The following is a 23,884-nucleotide window of genomic DNA, read 5'->3' as shown; positions in this document are numbered from 1 at the left end:
CCTTTTGTCTCTTCGGCTGCTTAGAGGCGAGATTTCCATCACCAGCTTCAGTGCATCATCAATTTCCCGTAGATCGCGATTTGAGATAACGACACACAGACAGCCTTTCCGATGGTCTTAGATATGAACTTCAAAAAGATCAAAGTGCTCTGTGAGCAAACTCGTGAATTGGCACATGATTTTTGGGATTATGTTTAATGTTATCTGGTTTAGGGAATTTTGTGGTTGATTGTCATATCTAAAGTACGAGCAGTAGTTCAGTGTTCGCTAATGTAGCAAAGAAACAAAGTAACGTTGGGATAAGAAGGCATTACGATTGAAATGATCATGCTTTGACAAGGGTGGATGATGTCATGTGTTTTAAACGTATATCATTTCTGTTTCTGGTTCAAAAGAAAAGGTTGGAAGTAAATGTGGGTGAAAAGTGAAATTTACTGTCTATCATTGTAAATATTAGAAAATCAAGGCAATACTTATGAAAACATAAACGATTCCCTCTTTATCAAATGAGACAAACGGGAACGAGTTTTGAGTGATATAACTAAGCCAAGACTGCCACCGTCATTTTGGATCTCCGCCTGGGTTGATTTTAGTCACGTGCTAAGTAACGTATAATCAATAACAAGATATAATTTCATTTCAGGCCTATTTATCAATTTTGTGGTGTATAACTTTCGCGTTTTAGTACGTAATAGGTATTTTGAATCTTCAAATTGTCTTGAAACTTAAAAGAAAATTGTTCTTTAAAAATTCACTGAAAATCGGTAGCTAAAATTGTTTGTTTAGGTGTTATTTGATTTTCCTGTTGACTTGTAATTTCGTTAGTCGCCGGCATCTTTTGTTGCTTCACGCAGGAAAAACACACGATACGAAACGTGATGATCGATTTTGTCCTCAATCTCACGCCGTAACAGAAAGCTTTTGAACATCTGTAAACTCCGTGCGCTTCGCAGTAAGTGATATTTTCAATAAATCTTCGGATAGTTTTCAAGTTCAAGGATCGTAAATTACAATTTTATGAAAAACGAAGGTTGTTCTGTTATTTCAGTGTGAATCCTTGCATGCCTGCCAGTCGCTGGCGCCGCTTGTTGAAACTAAAACGAAAAAAAAAAACTCTTTTAAGATTATCATTGGCTTCTTTGTCACCCCACCACTATTCTTAGCAACAAAGGTCGCCATTTCGTTTGTTTATTGCGCGCCAAAAACTGTCAAATGCACTCGAAAGCCTAAAATCGAAAAAAAGTTTACAGGAATCAACCAATCGAGCGAGCGAGCGAATGCTATACCCCACATCGTATCTACAACTCGCTCTTGCGCATGCGCGCAATTCACAACTTAACAAAAAGGAGAATACCCGGTTCCCAGATTTTAAGAATCGTATTTATTTCAAAAGTTTTATACACCAAAACCTTTTAATTAACAAATCTAAAATTATTTCTAAAGGCTAGGATACGGTGGGCGGTAAAATTCACTGCTACATGACGCGCCGGTGACAAGTCGCTAAAACATTAGCTTCGAGTATAAAGAGAATCTCGAGAATTCTCGGTATCAGAGTGGTCCCGGAATAAATCGCAAACATCACACCTGGTTTGAATTTAAGCCACGTCTGTAGCAACAAAAATAATGAGTCACAGAAATTGTTTAGGAAGCATTAGAAGCGGTTTTGTCCGACAAACTCGTCCAAAAAAACTATTCACCCTGTCTTTCCTTTCCTTCAAATGACCAACCCACATACCAGAGACCAAGTTGTGTTACCTAGTAGAAAAAGGCCATCTGACATGTCAAAAATAATTTTAAGATCTTTTCTCGTTGCCTACAAAACCTATTGCACGGATAATTCAAATTATCAGAGCATTGAGCTGAATTTCTTTCTTAGCGCCCCCAAATCCTGGTGTATGGAAAAGCGAAACAAAAAAATCACCTCCACACTTCAGTAAAAATAACACAGAGTCAACAGTTGCCTTCAAACAACTGACAAATTCAAGGCGTTGAGAACCGCAGGCAAGTCTTACAAGTCCATGATACTCGTTACTTCGTATTTTGCCTCAGCGAGCTTTTAACCTTGCAGGTTCTTGACAAACACCTTTTGAGTGACCAGCGCGATTTTGCAACGCTGAAAACCATACAACCTGCGGTTTTCCATTTCTGCGTAACAAATTGCAAATCCTCAAGTGGCTTGGCGAGGAACTCTCACGTTTTTTTCCTTACCAACGAAGCACCATTGACATCAGAAAGAGTATGCATGACTGCAACCTCGGTAAGCTTGTTATTTAGCTGTCGTTTGGATCATCACAGACGCTTTTTATCTCACTCTTCTCTCAACACATATTAAGGTTTAAAGCTATACCCCCCTCTAGGAATAGCCAGGAATAAGTCTACTTGCAGGATAATGACTGATAATTTTTTACGCAAGCCCAAAGCCGGTTGAGTACTCCACTGCTTGGCTGAGTTTTGTTTTCATCATTTCTCTTGTTGAGTATCTCGGTAAGTCCAGCAAATTGAAGCAAGTGTGTGCCACAGGAAGGTGATCTCCTTGTTCTCCTCCAGCTACGGGCTGGATTATGATCTGTTTTTAAAAAAAGATATACAGAGAATACATCATTCAGGATGAGTGACTTTGTTTGAATATAACTCCCAAACTCGTGAAATCTTATATATGGGTCAATTGATAACAATTATCTAAAGTGTTGTGATTGCTGAGCTAAATTCTAATAAATCAACAGATTTCGTTTAAGTATTTCAGCATATCACTCTATTAAGTTATTTTGTAATGGCCTTGAAAGTAATCAACTTCAGGATCACCAGCAAAGAAATAATGAAAATATTACGAGATTAGTTATACCTTCATGGATTTCATTCCCAAAATTGGTACTCTGTCACTTCCTGTTAGGAAAGCTGAAGGATAGAATTCAGACAAATGTAACACATATTTCGTCTTATTATATCTCTAAGTTAGCACGTGCTCTATGCTGCTTCATTTAGCGGGCCGTATTTCACTGTGTGGCCCGCTTAGTTCAAAAGTTTGCTTGCATAGGAATTGTCTCCCTCTATTTGAACCCAGAGTGAAATACAAAAATATGTTACGCGTTGTTCTTGCTCAGATTTATGGCCACACAAATCCGAGAGGAAAAACTCGGTCCGTTACCTACAGTACTGACCCGGAAAATGAGGTTGGTACGAGGTACATATTTCTTTACAATCTCAGCTTGGTGAAAAGTTGCTTTTGTGATGTGAAGAGATTGGAGCTCACAGGCAAATTCAAAACAATCCCCTGTATATGTGCTTCATTAATTCGGTCATCCTCTTCCTTACTTTCTTGTTACCATCTTTTTCAGAAAGGCTGCATTTATTGGTCAGTCTTGTAAAGGAATAAAAACCAATCCCATGACTCGTCCGCGATTTGATGGCTCAGTCTCACTGATACAAAAACTCACCTAGGAACTTTTTCTTCATTTTGAACGGAAAGTCAAAGAAAACTCCCCAGAAGTTTCTGATAATAGGATGGCCCTTGAAGTACTCGCCTTTGTACATCGCTACCTGAAAAATGGAAATGAAATAAAGTCACATATTGTTTGATAGGGAATCCAGAAAAGGAGCTGAACACTGTGGGTAAGATCGCAACGACAGAAAATCCTATCCATTTAACTTAAACAACATTAGAGTAACGCGCGGAGCGAAGGGAACACGCCACTCGGCGAAACGCTATAACTGGAGTGGAGCGGTTGTTCGAATGCACAGCACCCAGGTGTTCTTTTAACTCTAAAAATACTTCCCCGTGTCCTTTGAACTACAGTTCAGTCTCTTTTCCTTTTATCTTGTATGTTCTATTACCTTTTCGAGTTCCCTGAAGTCATAATCTTGACATCCTACCACCATCTGCATTAACTCCTCCGGATGAAAAAACTCCTATAACGATCAGAACGATGTCCAAATAAGTGACAAAAGGCAAGCCTAACTTTCATGCTAAATTAAGGCATTGTCCACAACGAGCCATTGTAAATAAATAAATGCTAACAAGCGATATGTTATAATACATAGCTGAGATATTACGAGAACCCTAATTGGTCTGAAAGCTATCGTTTATCGCACAGGTAAACCCTTTAGGCTGGTTATTTACACAAGGTCTAACTCAAACCACGGTTTCACGCAATCAGTAGGCCTCAGGTATTCTCTAAAAAAGGGTTAATTCAATTTAATAAACGACCTGCCACTGTTAGCTTCCGACCCTTTTGACACTGTTCACAATAATAAATGTTCAGATGGAAGGTTGACCTTGATTGAGTATTGTTTAAGATGCGGTTTTGTTAAACAACGGCTAAACTTTGTTCATATAGTCAGACCTTTAAGTTTACTTCATAAAAGCAATAGAGCGCAATTTGTAATAATCCACCCGTGAGTCGGGAGAACACTCGCCTCCCACGCGTGATCTTTGATAACCGACAAAAAGTGCGGTCAATTACTTAATTATGCGAAAAAAAAATGGTATTAACAGAGCAGCACTTGCACCCACCATGACTTTTCCACCACACACCCGATGAAATCCTTGAGCAAAAGCCTCAAACTGTTTCTCGACTGACTTGTTCAAATAATAATCGATATACACATCCACATACTGCACTCTAGACAAAGGAAAAAAAACACCAAATGATGCGAAACGTGCTCAACAGAACAATACAAACGAAAAATTCCACACACAACACTATACAGCATATCTTACCGTAACAAGACAAGACAATTTGATCGACCGCAATTCATAACATTAAAGCAAACCACTGCCCCATTTCAATAAAACTGCACGATACGACACGATGGGAAAATAGATTGAGTATCGAAAGAGAGGGATGGTCTTTTTCTTATGTCACATATACTTTGCAGTAACGCATAGTATATGTGACTTTACGCCTTACGAACGTTTTCATAATTTTTAGAAGTTTTCTATATTTTAAAAACGTTCTCGCGTTGAACTTTGCATTCAAATATTTCTCCATATCTCTTCTTACACTTTCACATCAGTAAGCTTATTCTCCAAACAGTTCTCTACATTTCCCAAGGTGCTGACAACGAGAATTTGTTTAACAACCAGGAGTATCTTTCATTGGTGATCATTTCCCCTACTTTCGTGACCTTAGTGTTTGCTTTAGGGGTCATACTGTAAAGAGAACTTAAATGCTTATTTACTTTTAGGGATCAAAGGCTTAAAAATAAGGGGTTTTGGTCATCGCACCTGTTCTCGAGATTGACTGGAGTTTTTCCTCCATCTGGAATCAAATCTATATATTCTAATGCTCCGTACTTCTCACGTACAACCTGAGCAAAAATTAGAAAACAGCTCATTATAATTTACTTTCTGTTGTGCAGGTGACTGGTCGAAAAACATAGTTTTAAGACAGATCTTTGAGTTATCATTACCCAATAAGAACTTACAGTGAAAAAAGCAATCTCCATGAAGCGCGGCAAAACGCCAATGAACAAGCTACGATCGTCTTTAGTTTGCAACTGATTGGTTGAAAAGATGGCGCGAGTTTTCTTGACCAATCATAGAGCAAAGCCAAAAAGTAAGTCAAAGTAATGGCGGATCACTTTCGACACAACTGAAAATTGTTTTCACTTTCAGGGTGAACCTTATTAATCAGTTAGGAGAATCAACACACAGGTGAGAGAGTATTCAGCACATAATAACTGTAAAGACATTTAGGGAAATGGTACCAGTCACAAAAACTTGAAAAGAATGTGGTAGGAAAAATAACATAGCCACATGCAACCCAAACTATATTAACTTGCCTGAAAATTGAGTCCAAACGTTTCCGCCAGGTCTCCTTCTGCTTGGTCATACTCCAACAAATACTCAAGGTTCCTGTCAATCAATCGTGAAAGTTCTTATCGTTACTGGTACACACTGTTGGCAAATTCAAATTCAAGTTTCCTTGCTTGAGGAGTAAAAGGGACAGGAGCTACACTGCAAATGATCCGTAGGTGATCAGGTGAGTTGTAGTACAAAACATAAAGGGGTAAGTTTCTAAAGAAACTGTGGTGCTGTGTCGGTGGGAGAGTATAGCAGGTAATTTAGTGTTAACAACTGGGTTGAAAACGTAAATTAGCCACCGTAAAGGGTAAAAAAGCTGACGTTTCGAGCGTTAGCCCTTCGTCAGAGCGAAGGGCTAACGCTCGAAACGTCAGCTTTTTTACCCTTTACGGTGGCTAATTTACGTTTTCAACCCAGTTGTTAACACTAAATTACCTGTAGTACAAAACAGATGGGTTTAAACTGAACAATCGAAGACTATCAACAAAATCCCCAAATAACTGACTCCCGCCTTATTTTGAGGCTACATGAAAAATTAAATTATGCGCATATTTCTGTTCACTGGCTATGGCTGTGAACGGTGGCTGAGTGTATACCTTTTAGCGATACCTTTACCCGTCGGCGTAAATCTCCTTAGTGCATTATTATAGAAAACTCCTTTAGTCTACAAGGAAATTTAATTACTTGGCAACTGCTGGTTTAAAACCTCTGAAGTCATCAAGATTAGGTTTCCTGATAGAAAAGTGGAAAAAAAAGTGACCGTCATTTTTTTCTTGTAATAGCAACACACAATATAAGTATACAAAACTAAACTGTTTTGGAAAGGTTGTCGAGACAATAAATGCACCACAACTCAGAACGTAAACACAAAGACGTTTATGAAAGTCAAAAAAGACAACAAAACATATGTTTACCCTATAAAAATTTATGCAAAAGTTTTCATGAATACACTAGTAATTCTAAATAATATTCTTGGGGAGCTAAACTGAGCAGTGATAAAAGGCAGTGTTATTGAGGCATACCACATCCCCAATGGCCTTACACTCTGCTGTTAGAAGCATGTTTAGCAAGTCTTCGAAGTGTTTCTTCACGAAAGGATTAATAGCGATTTAAAAGGCGTTCAGGTTTAAGAAAAGTGAAAAGGAGTCTATCCGATGTAACGGTTGCATCAGGTAGACACAATTAGAATTTGAAATTTTCACCTTGATAGTTATCAGATAGTAATACTCTTGTGCAAAAAGTTTGAACAAAAGTCTGCAATAATTTTGCTGAAACTTTCTTAAGAGTATGGTAAAAAAATCACAGCCGAAAAAGATTAGATTTCACAAATTAATCACTTTTGAGAGTAAGGGAGGGTTTAAATGACATTGACAAAACATAGTGCCTTCCATGAACCGAGCACAGCGTTATTCTAACCTGCCTAAAAGTTTCTTATACAAAACAGGAGGAAATCTGAGGTCAATGATAGTAGAGTTGTATATGGCCAATCCACAGATGACACCAATCAACAGGAACATTGGACTTTCTTCAAATGACTACAACAACAGAGGGAAGCAATCAGTAAACAATATCATTCGGAGAATCAGCAGTGTACCTTCTAGCAATGCCTTGATTTAAAGTCTTAGCAGCGATGCCACTGGAACAATACTTTGCCGTTAACACGAGTGACACAGAACGATATGCTAGTCACAAACTCTCTACTCTATCACTCTCCTCTGACTGTAAAAGAATAATTAATTAAGAATAATTAAGCGCTCCCCACCCACCCACCCCCCTTACCCCCTTAAAAGAAGAGTGACGTTATACGGGTCCGAAATCTGAATTCAAAGAAACATTGGGTCACCAACATTCCTTAATAGTAGAGATCTTAAGTAAGACACTTACCAGATCATTAAACCAAATGGTCTGAGACTCTTCAATGTAGGTAAACATTCCATATTTGGGGTCCAAGATCTCCGTCAAAAGCAGCAAGAAAAATTCCTAAAGAAATCAGAATTTGACTGTGAGACACAGAAACTACAAAAAACCGCTTTTTTCGCCTTTCAGTTATACCTCTGACCAAGAGTCCACTTATGAGGACCATTTTTGTACTAAACACTGGAAAATATCTTTGAATTCCGAGCACATCCACTTGCGAGAGCGTCCACCGTCCAAATCATGCGTTTGAGAACAATGTCTGTTCATAAAAGTGTTAGGACACCTTACCTTCCTTACACCACCAGCATCAACACCTTCTTCACCATGAAACACGACCTGCCAAAAAAAGGAGGAAATAGTGAGGCAGTCTCATCAGGCTTTTCCAAGTGTTCAGTAAGTAGAACGGAGCGAAAGTGTGAACAGGCGCGATATCAGTAGCTTTAGAGCGAAAATGAAGGTTTGGATCGAGTCACGTTCATTACGCGAACCGACCCAAATCTCTCTCGTTTTTCAAATCTTCTGCTATTATCACGCCGTTTACAATAAGGCTTCGTTTTACTAACTGAACGCTGGGAACAGGCTAAGGTATTCTTTATCGTGTTTTCATGACTTCCTTACGAGACCAGCCTTATCGGTTTTTATGATTCTCCCAGTTGTTTCAAAAGCCAGCTAAAGGCTTTAGTTTTACAGGTGGATACGAGGATCAAACGACATACTCATTAACTCACTTAATCAATCTATGCACACGAATTTAACTATAATTTTCAATTTTGAAATAAATTTTGTTGGACATATCAAGGAAAAATGACAAAACGCCATAGCCAAACGAAAACTCCCACAACCTACTAGGCGGGACTGAAAAGCATTGGAAATTCTTTTGGGTTTAAAGGCTTCATTCTCTAAAGTAACGCGATTAGCAGATAGCAATTATTTTGAACTGTGCAGGAACACTAAGTCGAGATCTAACCATCCATATAAGTAACAAACCAAACTCGCAAAATTGAATTGTTATAAAAATTCTTTCTTTGTCAGAATTATCAAACATTGGAACGATCTTCCTATTAATGTATTTAATTTTCGTGACTGCCCTAACGTTAGTAAGTTTAAATTAAGATTGAAGAATCATATGAATGTTTATTGAATGGCCATTTTATATTTATTTATGATACTTATCTGTTTTTCACTTGACTTTTTTATATTTTTAGTACTTGTTTTTGTATAGTGACCTTAAATAATTTTATATTTTTTTTCTTTAGGAGACCCTTGATATAGGGCTAACCTCTGGGTTTCCTTTTTCTTAATAACTACATTTTTGTATGTTATTCTGAAATAAAGTATTGTAAATTGTAACTACAAAGCTAAGCCCCAGGCTCCAGTTGTTCGAAAGGTGGATGAACGATAAGCAGCGGACACCGAAGGATGTTTGGCCAACCCTTCGAAATAGTGATAAATCTACTAAATAACTTTTTTTTCAGGCTTTAAACCAACAAAGTTAGTCGTAAAGTTCTGCAGCATACCTTAAGAGGTTTCTTCAAGTCATACGGACCACATTTCATGATCTGTGTCAGAGTGTCACTAACAATGCTGTCCCTTTTCACTACAATCACCAGTATTGGGTTAACTGGGTCAATAGGTAGTTGTGACATCATCATCCTCACATTCCGGCGATTTACTTCTTCCACAGCGCTCTACAATAATTGCAAAAAGGTGATAGCTGACTCTTTCACCAAAAAAAAAATTCTGGCTAATTTCACATGAGCAGTTTTCAAATGAGTGTCGAAAAACCAAAACCAAAGTAATCACAACGAGAACTCAAAGAAAAAACAAGCAATCCGCCTGAAGCGCGGAAAAACGCGAGTGACTAAGTTGGGATGAGCCTTGGTCTTACAATTGATTGGTAGAGGAGATGGCACCAGTTTTCTCGACCAACTTTCGATCTTGTCCTACCCAGCCTTAAATCATCTTTACAGCGACACGAGTTGCGTTTAAAAAGTTCCTTGATACACATTTGTCTGTTCCTCCAAGAAACAGTTAATTTCGTTTGCCCAAGAGTCTCAATGCTTCACGAAATGGAGTCTACCTTCGGCCATAGCCACGTTTTGATGAAGTGCTTTTCCTGTACACTCGTCATGTCCGGATAAAAAATGCCTTCCTCCAAAATATATCCGTGGCGGATGCAACTAAATTTATCAGTTATAGCCAAAGGGATGCTCTTGGGAAAGGATGTAAGGGACACAATCCTATTGGAGGCCATGTGGTCGAGTGGTTAGAGCACTGGGCTTTAAATCTGCAGGTTCCGGGTCCCAGCCCCAAGCCTTGCTACCCTCTGGGTTTGTTCTCGGTTGCCCCAGGTTCAACTCCTTGGGTGCGCTTTGTATATGGCCAACTGATCTGCCTCCTCTCATTTGGGATTTTTAAACACTATGTTTATTCATTCATTCGTTCGTTTATTCATTTGATCATTCATTTATATTGGACCTTAAAAGCCCCATTGGGGGAGTAACAAATAAGTATCCATACAAATACACAATCACCCTGGAATGGAATTGGACAGGATGGGATGAAATGGAAATAAAACGTTCCTGATCCCTTGAAAATATCCTGAATTCACGTGAGAGATCAAGTCTGGATGAAAGGCACGTTTATTGTATAAAGTCTAAACTTCTCATGGTTAGTTTTTTGACATACCTGCATCTGCATAACAGCATCTGTTTGAAGCAGCGTGGTCTTAGCTTCCGCATCAAAAACAAATGGATACCGACAGAAGGAAAAGGTTTGCTTAAAAAGAAACAGTGATAGAGAATCAGTCATTCCTACCTACATACTATTCAAACTTTCAAACGACACTCGTTCTCTTATAGCAAGATCGTTATCTTGATTGAGAGAGGAAAATTTACAATTAAAATAGGCGTACTGAACCTAAAGCTACCAGGTGGAACGACGTTAAAAGAGAATTAGCTTCAGGAAAACATTTAATTGTTAACTGCACCATCAAAAAAAACATTTGAAGTCATGTCGCTGATCAAGTTTTTAACATTCCAGAGGGTAACGAACCCTGTGGAATATCATCTATAAATGTGCTAAAACTTCAGCTACAGACGCCGCCATCTTAGCTACGTTGGTCCTTACTTGTGGAGTACAGTCTCACTGCTCATAGTCAAATGGTCACCAGCCTCTCGAAAATCATCTTCGAATGCGTTAAACGTCCGCCGTAGATATCGCTATTTTGAACACAACGCCGTTACTTGGCCGCACGCCCAAAGACACAAAGCGAGGTCTACAACCCGCTATTGCTCAGATCAACATTGAGTTAAGAGTCTCTTTTGCGTAGTTCCTAATAATTAAAAGGGGGCATCTATTTGAATAATTAGGAACCACACAAAAGGGACTCTTAACTCAAATGTTCATTTAAGCTGCTGCGGTTTGTAAGCCTCGCTTTGTGTTTTTTGCCGTGCGGCCAAGTTAAGGCGTTGTGTTCAAAATAGCGACGTCCACGACGAACTTTCATCTCATTCGAAGATGATTTTCGAAAGGTCGGTCACCATTTGGAACATCAGAACGCGGTAAATAGCAGAATTTAATACAACCTTTTAAGGAAAGAGACAGAAATCATATGGTTTCTGGGGCACACTTCTCCCCTTTAAAGTGTTAAGCAAACTTGGATTTTAAGCTTTGGAAAATCAAGGCCTACCCCATGATTAAGGTGGCGCCAAAATTCTTGACGGTTAGTCACAATCTAAACAAAAGTAAAAGGAGGTGAAGCATGTTGTTTCATTTTTAGTGTGTGTGTGTGTTTGTGTTGAGCAATGAGAGCTGCATGTGCTGGTTTATCAAGTAAAGATGGGATCAAATATTTCTCTTGCACTTTGCCCAAAACAATTGAAAAAAGTGAAGATTATGAAAGATACTACACAGATGTTTTAGCGTTATGTAGAGTGAGTGGACTTTTATGGAATAATTCTTGGAATATGAAGGGCCTCCGGTTGTTAGCGATATCGCCAGAGTGTTTATAGTGACTGCCAAGAAAACTAATTAATCACAGCGAAGCATTGAGCAATTTTCAATTAATTATCGAAATAATCCGCGATTGCTACAGTTTTGCTATACTTGTTCTATTATTGGTCTAGAAAGCTTGTGCCACCCAGTCAACCAATCAGATGATTAATTACCACCAATCACGACTTAGTCGCCCGCGTTTTCCCGCACTTTAGGTGGCTTGCTTGTTTTGCTGTGTGTTCTAATTAGCTCTTCAGGGTATTTGCTTCCTTTCTGTTTGCCCATGGCGATCACTTTTTTTATTTTTACGACACTCAATCGAAAAACACTCTAACGCTTCATAACCAGTCGATCTTATCGTCTGAAGAAGTCAAGAATAATGCAGTCAAAACGTCACAATCAAAATCAGAGGCATTTGCACGATTTTATCACAATAGATTATGATCTGATAAACCCCTTTTTCACAAAAAAGGTATATTTTCAAGTCTTACCTGATTTTGAATCCAGTTGAAGAAGTCAGCTCTAATGTCAATTGTTGCCTGTATCTCAGGAATATAAAACTGTTTAAATGGTACAATGTCACCAGATTCTGTATTAACCTAGATATCAAGTAGCAAAAAAAAGCAATCAGAAATATCATTTCCTTCACTCACTCCATTATAAGCTTTTGAGACTTTATTTCCAAAATTAAATCTGAATGCCTTAACTACTGGACCAGTGATACTATGCAGCCGAAATTTTCAGCGTTATGCGAAAAAAAAAACCATGAAATTCAGCTGCCTCCAGAGCCTTAACCCTTGTCGTGATGAAACAAGCCTCTCCCTTCTCTACATTGAGCTCTCTACTACCAAAGTTTTGCGTTGTCGTTCCTGAGAACAGGAAAAGGATTCAATCACTGTGATGAGGGAATTAGCATAAAGAGCCCCTGAAATAAAAATCATCTCTAAGCTATGACACATGAGGGACAATATTCAATTTTTCCTACAATGTAAAGATAAAAAAGTATTTAGTTAACTCACCGTGTTAAGCTGTTCTAAAACATTTAAACATGTAGCCAAAGCTGCTTGACGTCTAACGGCCTGAAAACAATTCACCGTCAAGATGATGACACTTTTGTTTGTGTTATGAATTCTGATAGTCGCAGCTTCTTCATACACATATATATGACTTTCTATACACTTGAAACTGACCAACGATGTCTAAATATTGCTGGTGCCCAATACTCAGAGCTCTCAGCTCTTTAAATCGAAAGGGATTTATATGCATTTTCGTTCGCATAATTTTTCAACAAAAATATTTCGCTTTCCACGCCAAAAGTGACATCACGACACTGCTGCCTCAATGCAACAGAGGTGAAGAGAGTTCTAAAATTGATTAAATTTGACTGGTTGTTTTATTGCTTGTAATACTAAACGGTTTTCCACTCCAGCAGCACTAAGCTTTTTTTCTCCCCCCCTCTTACATCCAACAGAATTTCAGATTTCTCAGGGAGACTCGGAATTTTTTCTTTGTCCCACGCTCGTGACAAGACGAAAAACATCTTTCCCAGCAAGTTACTTATAAGAACATGTAGCCGTGTAGTATTTCAGTGCTGTCACTCTATGCTTAAGAACAATTACCTGTCAAAAGGCAAATAGTTTAACTTACCTCTTCAGTTATAAACTTTGGAGGAGGAAAGTGTAATAAGTACTTTACACAATCTTGAAACATCTACACAACAGCAAAATGTGACTGTTAGCATCACAAAACAAAAAAATGCATTGACAAGGAGAGAAGTTTTCAAAATTAAATGACCACTACCAGCTGGTCTTTACAAGCATTCAGAAACAAAGAGAAAAAAACATTAACAAAGGAGTGAGTTTAATGACTAAAGTGATACTGTGCCGACTAATCATCCAAAATGAAGTTAAAAAGACAGACCTTCATTGTACGAGAGAAAAAGGTGGATGGTAAAGAAGACCACCATCTCACTGAAAAAATCAAACAAAACAAATTAATGGCAAAACATGTTAAGCATATTTCAGAGTAGAGGTAAGACCGTAACTTGACATAGCCCCTCATAATAACCAGACTAAATCAACAGATTCCATTCATATGTAGAACAAGCACCTAAGGTCAGTAAACCAGATAGAGACAATAACCTGTATCAATTCCAACAACAATTGTTCTCACTAGTTTAATTCTGAATTTTCTTTGTTTCCAATCTACCTCTTTAATCACGGACAAAAAAGCAATCAAATTTAAATTGGCTCCAAAAAAGACTGAAGTTAGAACCATGACATACAGTTACACAGGTTTACCCACTGACATGATTTTCAAACATTTTCATGTCTGGCAAACTTACTTAACACTTTTCTGGCATCTGTTGATAATCGTAAGATGGCTTCACTGAATGGAATGACAATATTTTCAAACTGTTCACCATTTTGATAAACAGAACATTCTGGAAGAAGTAAATAGACTCTGAGGGCTTCAATGTCTGGAGGTGGTTGAAGGAGGGAGTGAATGACACCATGTGTAAAGGCAGCAAACAACTGTGGAACAACAAAACAATGTTATAGAAAATGTTGCTGTTCATCAGGGTTTTGTGGAGACATCTAATCTACCATGAACATTTAACCCTTAAACCCCAGAAGTGATCAAAATGAAACTTCTCCCAATAATATCCTACATTATCCCGTAAACAGCTAAAGAGAATATTCAAACTTATCAAGTGGAGGTTGTTGTCTTGATCTAACACCAAATTCTCAATCCTCATTCACAAAGATATGTGTAGCAGCTAGAGGGGAGAATTATCAATCAGATCTTGGGAGTTTAGGGGTTAATTATATGTCTCACAATGCAGTCAGGCCATCAATTTTATTGATCGTGACCTTTTGCCTGCTATACTGCCAGTCTTCATTAGGCAATGAGGTTGAAAGTTTACATGTTGATATTAAGAGCACCTTGGTCTGCTGCTATTTGTGTGTTTTGGGAACAACATTTTGTGCTCAGATTAATAATGAGGATCAAAATACACCAATGACAGCACACTCAATTTATTAGAAATACTGTTTATAAGCTAGTTTGAGTTGGTCATTCTCTGAGGCTTCCCTCTAAAACCAAGACTACTCCAAGCATGGAAAAATGATAATGGTATCCTTAAAGTTACACAAATTTACCTTTGTAACAATTGCCTTGTGCTTCATTCCATTGAGCAGATCAAAGGAGCGTCTTGCAGATTGTAGATGAATGCCATGGATTTTAGAGCTTGTTTGTTCATGGTTTCGTCTGAAAATACAGAAAGAAAAATACAGAGTTCTATGTATTATGCATTTTGCACTCTGATTAAGGTCAGCAAAGTTTCTATAAATTTTTAAGTTACTTTAAGAAGTAGTCTTCATAAACTGTATAAATTTTGTTTTCATCATAGAAAAGTAGATACATCATGATATTAAGACACTGATTCTGGACAAAAGGACTAACCAACAAGTGTGTGCCACAGACCAGTGTGCGTATTTCTCACACATTTGGGATGAAAATTATTGATGCACATGAAAGACATTTAGGAATTATATTACATTGTAAAAATTAATCTCTCATTAAAGCTACTTCATGAACAGGATTGATTCATTCACTTGTTGACTGAGTGGATAAAAGGCATAATTATAACATACAAATAATTGCACAAGAGTGCACTGTACATGTATTTATGGAAGAGACAGTGAATGAAATTTTCACCATCATGTTTCACGTTCACCAACTGCCAAACTGATGAATGATTAAAAACATTGTGATGCCTTCATAAGCTACTTTCAGCCCTACAAGCTTGGGCACTGACCTAAATACTGGTTGTGTCATATAAACTACAAAAAAACTCACAAATTAAAGAAAATTTAAACAGATTTAGGTGCCTTACCTATCCAAAAATGATCCATTCAAACATGAATAGGATGAGAAAGTTGTCTCTAATTTACTGTTATGAAAAGAAGAAACAGTTCATAGTTATTACTAAGCAATATCTCAAGTAAGGAAACAACCCCACACAGTATTTCATGGGTACTACTTCCTTCCTTTCTTTCCCAATTTAGCAAAAAGGGATTTTTATTCCATAAAATCAAATTCCTAAATCATTTCATTTAGTCACCAAACTCAAACCTTCAAAGCAAATTGAAAAAGGACTTAGTTATCCAGAGTTGAAAATAAATGACTGGAAATAAGGAAGAATTGAGATAACTGTTTTGCACTCCAGACATACAATCTACTTTATACTGTATGTCTTGGGTAGAAAACAGTAAGTCAAGGATCTATTCCAATGTTATAAGTCGGAGAGTAAAGAGAAGACAATTGATATATTTAGGTGTGGAACATCAGGTTTCTAAATCACTGTAGTTATAAATCACAACACAGCACAACATGAAACAAAACAGAGCAAAACAGCAAGGAAGGTCCAAGTAATGTAACCTTTGCAGGTTTCAAAGAAAATAAATCTTTCAACAGAGTTAAAGCAATTCACATTTTTTAAAGTAATTATGGCCATGGCTTCAGACTACAATAAACTGTTTATTTGAGGAAAAAATTCTGAGGAGAATATGGTCTGAAGTGGAAGGGAAATTATAATTTCTTTGAAGCTCAAGAGAGGTTCAAGTTATCAAGGATTTCAGTTGTTAAGGAATAATTTATAATAATTGTAAATGTACAGTTTACAACATAAATCTAAGGGAAATCGAATTTGACTGAAGTAATCAAAAGGTTGGAAGGAGTGAGGGATCTAGTTATTACTACCCTATCCACCAGATAGCATTTTTTTCCAGTGGATAGTGTTATTGAACAACCAGGGCCTATAGTTCATAATAACTCACTGAAAAGTCTCGGTTGAAGGATTGGGAAGTGACAACTGTTGAACCAATTCCAGTACACTAGACTCTGTAAATGTCCACAGGTGTTTAGATCGGTCTTGAACCCGGAAATCACAAGGACTGCAGTCATCCTGATTCTGAACAAAAAATGTTAATTAAAAGTAAAATATACATGACAGTATGAATTGAATAATAATTCAAGCTCTGCACTCAATAAGCTCACTTCGCTTTGCCTCTAGAAACTCTTACACTTCTCTTGTTCTCTTGCTAACCATGAACCAATTGCAAAGTACACTGTGACTGACCTTTGTTGAACCACACCCAAAGTACCACTTGCAGAAAGTTACCTGTATTATGCATGTAGCCACTTACCTTTTTTGATAAAAGAATATAGCAGTGGTCACCACCTGCAGCTATTCTATGGACAACATAGTGATTCTCAGGTTTAACTTTCACCCAACTGTTGTGAACAGCAACAGGGCTATTGATATTTGTGACTTTGTTATTGCCCAGTTGGCCATTCTCTCCAGAACCAAATGAGAACAGCTTTCCTGATGATGCAACATAAGCCAGTGTGTGAAACCTGCATCAAAGTAAATTTTATGTCACTCTAAGAAACAAGAAAATGATTCAAAACTTCCTTCCAAGAATGAAATCATTTTCTGAGCATAAACTATCATTTGAAAATAAATTATCAAAAGTTACTCCAATGTAACAAATAATCATACCTTCCACAGGCAACTTGTGTCACCACTTGTCCCATTAGTTCAAACACCTAATAAAAGTATATGTTATGAGTACTCTTGATTGCTCTGCATTTCCTCCTGCCGCCATTTAACTGAATTTTTGATACATGCAAGCCACTCTCAACTGAAAAAACATCTTTTTTCTTCTACCAAAAAAAAAATTAAGGACTATACACAATCAACACTGAAATTTCAAATACCACTGAGATTTATAGCACGTGGTCCTTAACTCATTTTTGCAAATAAATTATTCAGAATGGAATTAATTTGCTAAGAAAAGAAAACCCATGATTTAGATGTTTTGTTTTACATCACAATTGAATGCCAATAATGAAGTTCAAGAGTAGTTCTAACATAATCAGTTACATGTGTGTATGATCATGCAGAAGGCTCTTTCAGAGGTGAAGTTCAAATGCCTGCCTCATCTTCCATCACCTCTCTATCTCAGGAAGTGAAAACCATTTTTAGTGACCATCTGCTTTCAGGCTCGCAGAGACTACACCTATCTTTTAAGAAATATTTTTTCAGTAAAAAGTTCAAGTACCTTTTTAGGATTACATTCATCACTATTAGAGTTATGTCCAAGTTGACCAAAATTGCCCCAACCAAATGTAAACACCCCTCCATCCTGCAATGTATAAGAAAACATATTACACAGAGCTATAAAATATCAACTGTTTAAAAATCATGTCAAACACATAATCATAAGACTACAGTGCAATTCTACTGCAACAAATAATTTAAAAAAATTTAGTATTTAAGTTCTACTATGGCTCCCCTCGGATAAGGTCTACATGTATTTTGCTGGTTCCTAGTTAAGTTCTTGGGCTTCACTTAGTGAGAAGAATTTCTTCTCCTGTTGGATAGTAACCCAATCCAATATTCGATGAGGGTAGCCAATGAGCTTTACTTCAGGTTTCCCTGACAGTCTGCCAGCACTTACTTTTCACTAAATAGTTTAAAAACTCCTCTCTCTCCTGGGTGGAGATGGGCACTGTGAAATACCCACTCAAAGTTATACTCTAGGAACCACCAGATGCCTGGAGATATCAGTCTTACAAATCTTAATTGCTTAATTGCTTCTTAAAGGTCCTTGTAACTTAAATGGGTCCACAAAGCTGTTCTGTTTTCATTCAAAATGGGGGTTTCAAAAGTTTTGAAGATTATGTAATAACAGTATTAGCTAAAGGAACAAATTAAGATGCCAGAACCTGTTTCTCTACTCTTTACATTTTGATTTTAAAAACTGGCTTCAGTCTGTTAAGTTACCAAGCCTTTCAAGAAACGGATACACAACTCTCAAAGTTACATTAAAGTTATAAAAAAAAGGGTTAAAATTAGTCACCAGTGGCACCCAGGATCTACTTGAGCACAGCCCTTAGAATGGAGTAGGATATTCCATAGCTTAAACCTTCAACCCCTAAGGGTAACTATCATCTAATTCCTCCATACAATCCCTACAATATCACCCTTGAATCACACATAAAGGTTACAAGAATAAAAGAAATGATCATTATCTGAGGAAATTCTTATTGTTAGACAAATTCTCCTTCTCAGCATCTTAATAAATGTACTGAGAACAATATGGAGAATATGCATACTGACCTTAGGGTGTAAAGGGTTAAACCTGGACCGTAAGATCCACAAAGGGTTCCACACAGTTAACAGAGGGTCACAGGGATCCCCTTTGATAGCACTACATGAGCACATGTTGCCTTAGCTTCAAAGCAGCCAACCAAAGAATTAGCTTATACACTCTACCTCTGTCAAGGCAGCTGTATGATACTCTCCTGCTGTGACATAGCGCACCCTTTGTGATCTTAAGGACTTCACAAGTACAGGCATAGAATGATCTAAAAGAAGTTTGCCAAGTTTCAAAATAAATTGCAAGCCTAAATTGCTTGATTGTTTTACTTTTTTAAAATAGTTTTCTAATTTCCTAATAAATATTTGGCCTTAAAGTATCAAACAACTTTTACTTAATACTGTAAAGTAGTATCTAAATCATTTTTAATTGCATTTAACTGTGAACATTTTTTAACCAATGAGCACATTGTATCAATTGTAAGATTTAACCCTTTTACTCCTAACACTGACTAGCATCAAATTTCTCACTACAATATCACCCCTGAATCAAACTTGAAGAGCACAAGAATAAAGGAGGTGATAACCAGCTAAAGGAGTCCTTCACTGTTAAAGAAATTCTCTCTGTCAGCATGTTAGGAAATGTATAGAGAACAGTGTGGAGAATATGCATACTGATTTTAGGGCATAAATAGTTAACATCAAAATGAATGAGAGATAGCAGGGCAAAATGGAGAACTACACACACCTTTGTTGTCATTTATTCCCAGTTGGCCAAAGCTAAAAAGAAGAAAAATGGGCATGTTACAAACAAGTTTCCCTCGATCATCAATAAAGGGAAAAATTGTGGAACTTTACTGACTTGTTTCTCCCCCAGCTAAAGAGTGCTCCAGAGAGTGACAAGGCAAAGCTGTGATATCCACCGGCACAGATCAAAGCAAAGGGAACCCCACACAAAGAAGACACATGTTCAGGTACATTGTGCACTGGACTTGAATTACCAATTCCTAGCTGTCCGTGTTTGTTATCACCCCAAGAAAACAAGAATCCACCTACATAACAAAAGAACAATTATTTAACCATTTCATTTTTTTTCCTTGCAATATTCATACATGTTGAAGCAGAAAGGTTGTGAGAGGAAAGAATATTAACAATGACAGGAATATCATAGCAACACTGTACTTGATTTTAACATCGAATTCTTAGGACTAGAATCATACACAACATATTTTGTCGTGGAAGAACAGTGGTTCTGACCCACTAACAACATGACTTGCACTCAATGTGTACCCACACTTGTACTTGAACTCAAAATCTATGATAGTGACTCCACCGAAAAACTCAGTTTCTAAAATACACATTTTCATGTGAAAAAGCACTAATCCAAATTAATTAAAAACAAAGGATGTTTTAGGATTGGTATGTCTAAAACTTCTATCTTAAAACAAAAATGGAGAATTTTTGGCAAAAATTGAGCTTATGGTGCACTGTTATTTTCTTTTATGACTAATATCATTTTGTTAAATTACTGGACACTGACAAAAAGAAACCATGTGAGGACAGCTTTGAATTTAGTGTTTACCTGTACTGAGTGCTAAAGAATGCCTTGCTCCACAAGAAACTTGTGATACCATCACACCATCAGACTGGAGACTTCTAACAATTCTAAACAAGTAAAAGACCATGAACAAGTTTAAATCAAGCAATGCTAAAGAATAAACTCTGCACAGGTGTGTTACATTTGTCAAGAATATTGAGACTGACAACTGGACTCCAGGCACGGGGTCCATATTTGTGACATGGCCAGGTCAATGTGTTGCATTCTTGAACAAAAAAACTATCTTGTAAAATTTAAAAAACGATCTCTGGCTAAAACTTTAGCCAGAGATCGTTTTTTAAATTTTACAAGATGTTTTATCCTGGCTGCGGCCCCTCTATCTTTTCAAAAAAACTATCCTCTCACAGTGCCACTCTCCACCAAGGAGCATAAATGGGTACCAGTGAAATTGTCAGGGAAGCCTGATCAAATGCTGGGTTGTTATCTTGTGATGGACCAGCCATCCATTCAGGAATAGGGGGGAATAGTCATACTCCTAGTCACTTCATGTATATTAAGAAAACCAGCATAAGCCCTGGCTGGATGGACAACTTAGCTTCTGGTACAGACTTAATCACCCAAAATTTATAACGAGACTGAGAGGACATACAGCATGCTTCACACATCTTCAGAACTACACACCTACAATTGTTATGATATATCATAATTTATCATGACTTTTAAGAGAATACAATGGAAAATCATAGAAAAAGTATATTGTATCTATATCACAAAAAATACTCAACACCCACAATGTTTTAATAGCAAGTTCCAACTAATAATTTAGGACGGGGGAGGGGGGTGTTAGCATATGACTAATAATTTAGGACGGGGGGAAGGGATGTTAGCATATGACTAATAATTTAGGATGGGGGAGGGGGGGGGGTGTTAGCATATGAACAGAATGCAGAATCAGGTCATCCCGTAGGAGAAATTAGGGTGGAGGGGGGGTATGTCTTAAGGCCACATGGCCCACAATGCAACTAAGAGTTTGACTTTACGACTTGCCTCCAAAATTAGAGGCACAGAGGACAAAACAAAATGGGTTGACTAGGGAATCCAGAGGGCTGACTTCTATTTCCTTTCATACCCTGCTTTGTTCTGACTTACTCTGTCCATTGTTCCTCAATGATATCAGTTGTGGATTATGTTCATGGTATACCCTGAAGCATTATAATGGGCATTAAAAATAATAATAACTAACTTTGGATAGCTTTGGACATTGTTCTCTGTGTTTCCTAGACCCAGTTGTCCCTTAGTGTTGTCACCCCATGCAAGCACAAGTCCACTATCTGTGACAGCCAGGGTGTGCATTTGTCCACAAACCACTTGCTTGACTGTGCGTGTTTCAAGTGCATCTACACGAGCTGCAAAATAGTCACCACATATATACCAGCATTAAAGGTAAGATACCAAAATCATAAAAAATATGTTTGAATTGTGGACTATAGATTTTAACAGAAGAAACATTGTTGCTATCACATCCAAATCAACCATGCCACTATAAAATAACAAGGCAGCAGCTATAAAAAATTAAAATAAGTATTTTTCCTTTGTCCCATACTCATGACAAGAAGAAAAACATCTTTCTCTATTTCTTTACGGAAATCAAAACTTACCATCTTTCATATTCTATTTACAGACATGACACTACTGACATCGCTGATCCTTGCAGCATGCAGAACACATGTCATATGAACTCCCCAGTAGACCTTGCTCACCATAGACTCTCTGTGGCTCAGTGGTGGTGTATCAAAGCACAGAATCCATAGGTCTGAGGTTTGATTCCTCATTGGGACTCAGAATTTTATCTTTGTCCCACACTCGTGACAAGACAAAAAACATCTTTCTCCAATTACATTAATTTTTTTATCCATGTGTCACACAACATATTGTGCTTCTTGAGATGACAAGGAACTAGTTTTTAACATTTATTATGTTGATCTTTTTGTAGGACTGTATATTCAACAAATAGATTCCATGTTACTGTGTGTCTGTTCAATACTAGATCACAACTGACATCAGAATGTGTTAAGAACACAAAAGTGACACAGGAGCCTCACACATGTTCTTACCACATTTTGACCTCTTTTGTGGTGATCCAAGAAGCAAAACATTATTGATGGTGATGTCATCTACATCTCTGTCCCTCAATAGATCAGAAGTAAGAACCAATCAAGCAAAAAGCATACATAATACAGCTTATCATATAGACATAACTGTGCTTTTGTAACTCATTGACACCCAAGATCTAACAGTAAGTTCTCCACACCACCTGTGATACATTTCCTACAATTTTGGCTCTAAGAATTTGGTGTTAAACCACAATATATTCTCTAGTTGATAGTTTACATTCTTGTCATCAACTGCTTTCTTGAAAATGCTTTGATACTGTAAAGGGGAAATCGCTTTTGTTAATCTTGGGAGTGAAAGGCTTAACTATTCCCATAATGTAATCTGTCTTAATTGTTAACATCCCTTTTAGCTCAATCAAAATTCAATCGAAACAAAAATTTTGCTACAAAAGATGAAAATAGCTATGATAGACATTTAACTAGAATATGCGATTTCACTCGGCATATCAATTAAAAATAATAAACTAGCTTTGGAGTAAACATGTAAACAGCAACACCAAAGCGATCGACGTCAACTAGTGATGATCAATAGACTGATTTACCCACCGAACTTTTTTCCATCTTTATTATGCCCAAGTTGTCCATTTTCATTACTTCCACACGTATAAACAACACCGTCCTTTTTCAAGACCGCTGTATGCTCCCAGCCACACACAATGTCTTTAATTTCGGACTCAGTTCCGAAAGTGCTTTCAAGATTCCTTGGAGACAGGATATTTTCGTCCTCAATCTCTCCCAACCCAAGCTGGCCTTCGGAGCATCTACCCCAACAAAACATGGCTATACCATTTTCACTGATACTTCGCTTTCTTTCCTGTACATTGTTGTCCGCATTTGTCCAAAAGTGGCATATTGAAAATGTTAGGGCTCAGACAAATGTTGATGTCATAGTTCCGCCATTATGCGCTAACAGGAATTGGTACCCAGCAATCGCGCGGTCAATGTTCACGATGGGTACAGTGGATAGAGGGAGGAGTGGGGGTGACGAACACAAGCAAACAATTTGGTATCATCAACTGAGTAACAGTTGATAACGTGACTTGGCCACCGTTGGGAGTTTTAAAATTGACGTTTCGAGCGTGAAAACTACTTAAGCAGTCGTAAAAATAAGGCCTGAAAAAATTCTGTGGTGCGTTTCTACCTCATATGAAATGTCGTTGCCCAGTGACCTGTCAGTGGATGAGGTTACAGGGTCCGCGAGGGCGTTTGTGATATACCCCTCCACTGACATGTATGTTCCTTATGGGCCCTTCAGTCGTATGAGTTGA

The 23,884-nt window shown here is 37.6% G+C and overlaps 1 protein-coding gene across 2 annotated transcripts; it reads right to left on the bottom strand.

Moving 5' to 3' along the window:
• Window positions 1-1,361: 1,361 nt before the first annotated feature.
• On the bottom strand, window positions 1,362-23,552 carry LOC113664934 (putative E3 ubiquitin-protein ligase HERC4). Of its 2 annotated transcripts, XM_089187802.1 has the most exons (31): window positions 23,163-23,552; window positions 21,686-21,848; window positions 20,467-20,549; window positions 19,747-19,936; window positions 19,633-19,664; window positions 19,062-19,153; window positions 17,845-17,928; window positions 17,283-17,329; window positions 16,927-17,137; window positions 16,558-16,691; window positions 15,615-15,671; window positions 14,878-14,986; window positions 14,061-14,250; window positions 13,637-13,686; window positions 13,364-13,426; window positions 12,736-12,795; window positions 12,208-12,315; window positions 11,412-11,456; window positions 10,409-10,498; window positions 9,238-9,408; window positions 8,009-8,056; window positions 7,688-7,783; window positions 7,220-7,338; window positions 6,488-6,535; window positions 5,782-5,854; window positions 5,225-5,307; window positions 4,511-4,619; window positions 3,832-3,906; window positions 3,435-3,537; window positions 2,843-2,895; window positions 1,362-2,566 (listed from the first exon to the last, which is right to left on the bottom strand). In XM_089187802.1, exons 1-31 carry the CDS (start codon window positions 23,392-23,394, stop codon window positions 2,405-2,407), a joined length of 3,180 nt encoding a protein of 1,059 aa, XP_089043928.1. In that variant the 5' UTR covers window positions 23,395-23,552; the 3' UTR covers window positions 1,362-2,404. The 2 variants fall into 2 exon arrangements, with proteins under 2 accessions (XP_089043928.1, XP_089043936.1); XM_089187810.1 differs by lacking the exon at window positions 11,412-11,456.
• Between the last annotated feature and the right edge of the window lie 332 nt (window positions 23,553-23,884).

This window comes from Pocillopora damicornis, chromosome 1 (genome assembly GCF_964200805.1).
Source record: "Pocillopora damicornis chromosome 1, jaPocDami1.2, whole genome shotgun sequence".
Lineage (NCBI taxonomy): Eukaryota > Metazoa > Cnidaria > Anthozoa > Scleractinia > Pocilloporidae > Pocillopora > Pocillopora damicornis.
This window is presented reverse-complemented; position numbering and strand designations above follow the sequence as displayed.

Bases quoted from the DNA above. Each gene is read 5' to 3' on its own strand.
- LOC113664934 (XM_089187802.1), bottom strand. From the start codon at position 23,394: ATGTTTTGTTGGGGTAGATGCTCCGAAGGCCAGCTTGGGTTGGGAGAG. The intron at 11,457-12,207 runs GTAAGACTTGAA...ACTTTTGTTTAG, and splicing joins TCAACTGGATTCAAAATCAG to ATTGTGACTAACCGTCAAGA. The intron at 4,620-5,224 runs GTGCGATGACCA...TCCTTTGTCTAG, and splicing joins CCAGTCAATCTCGAGAACAG to AGTGCAGTATGTGGATGTGT.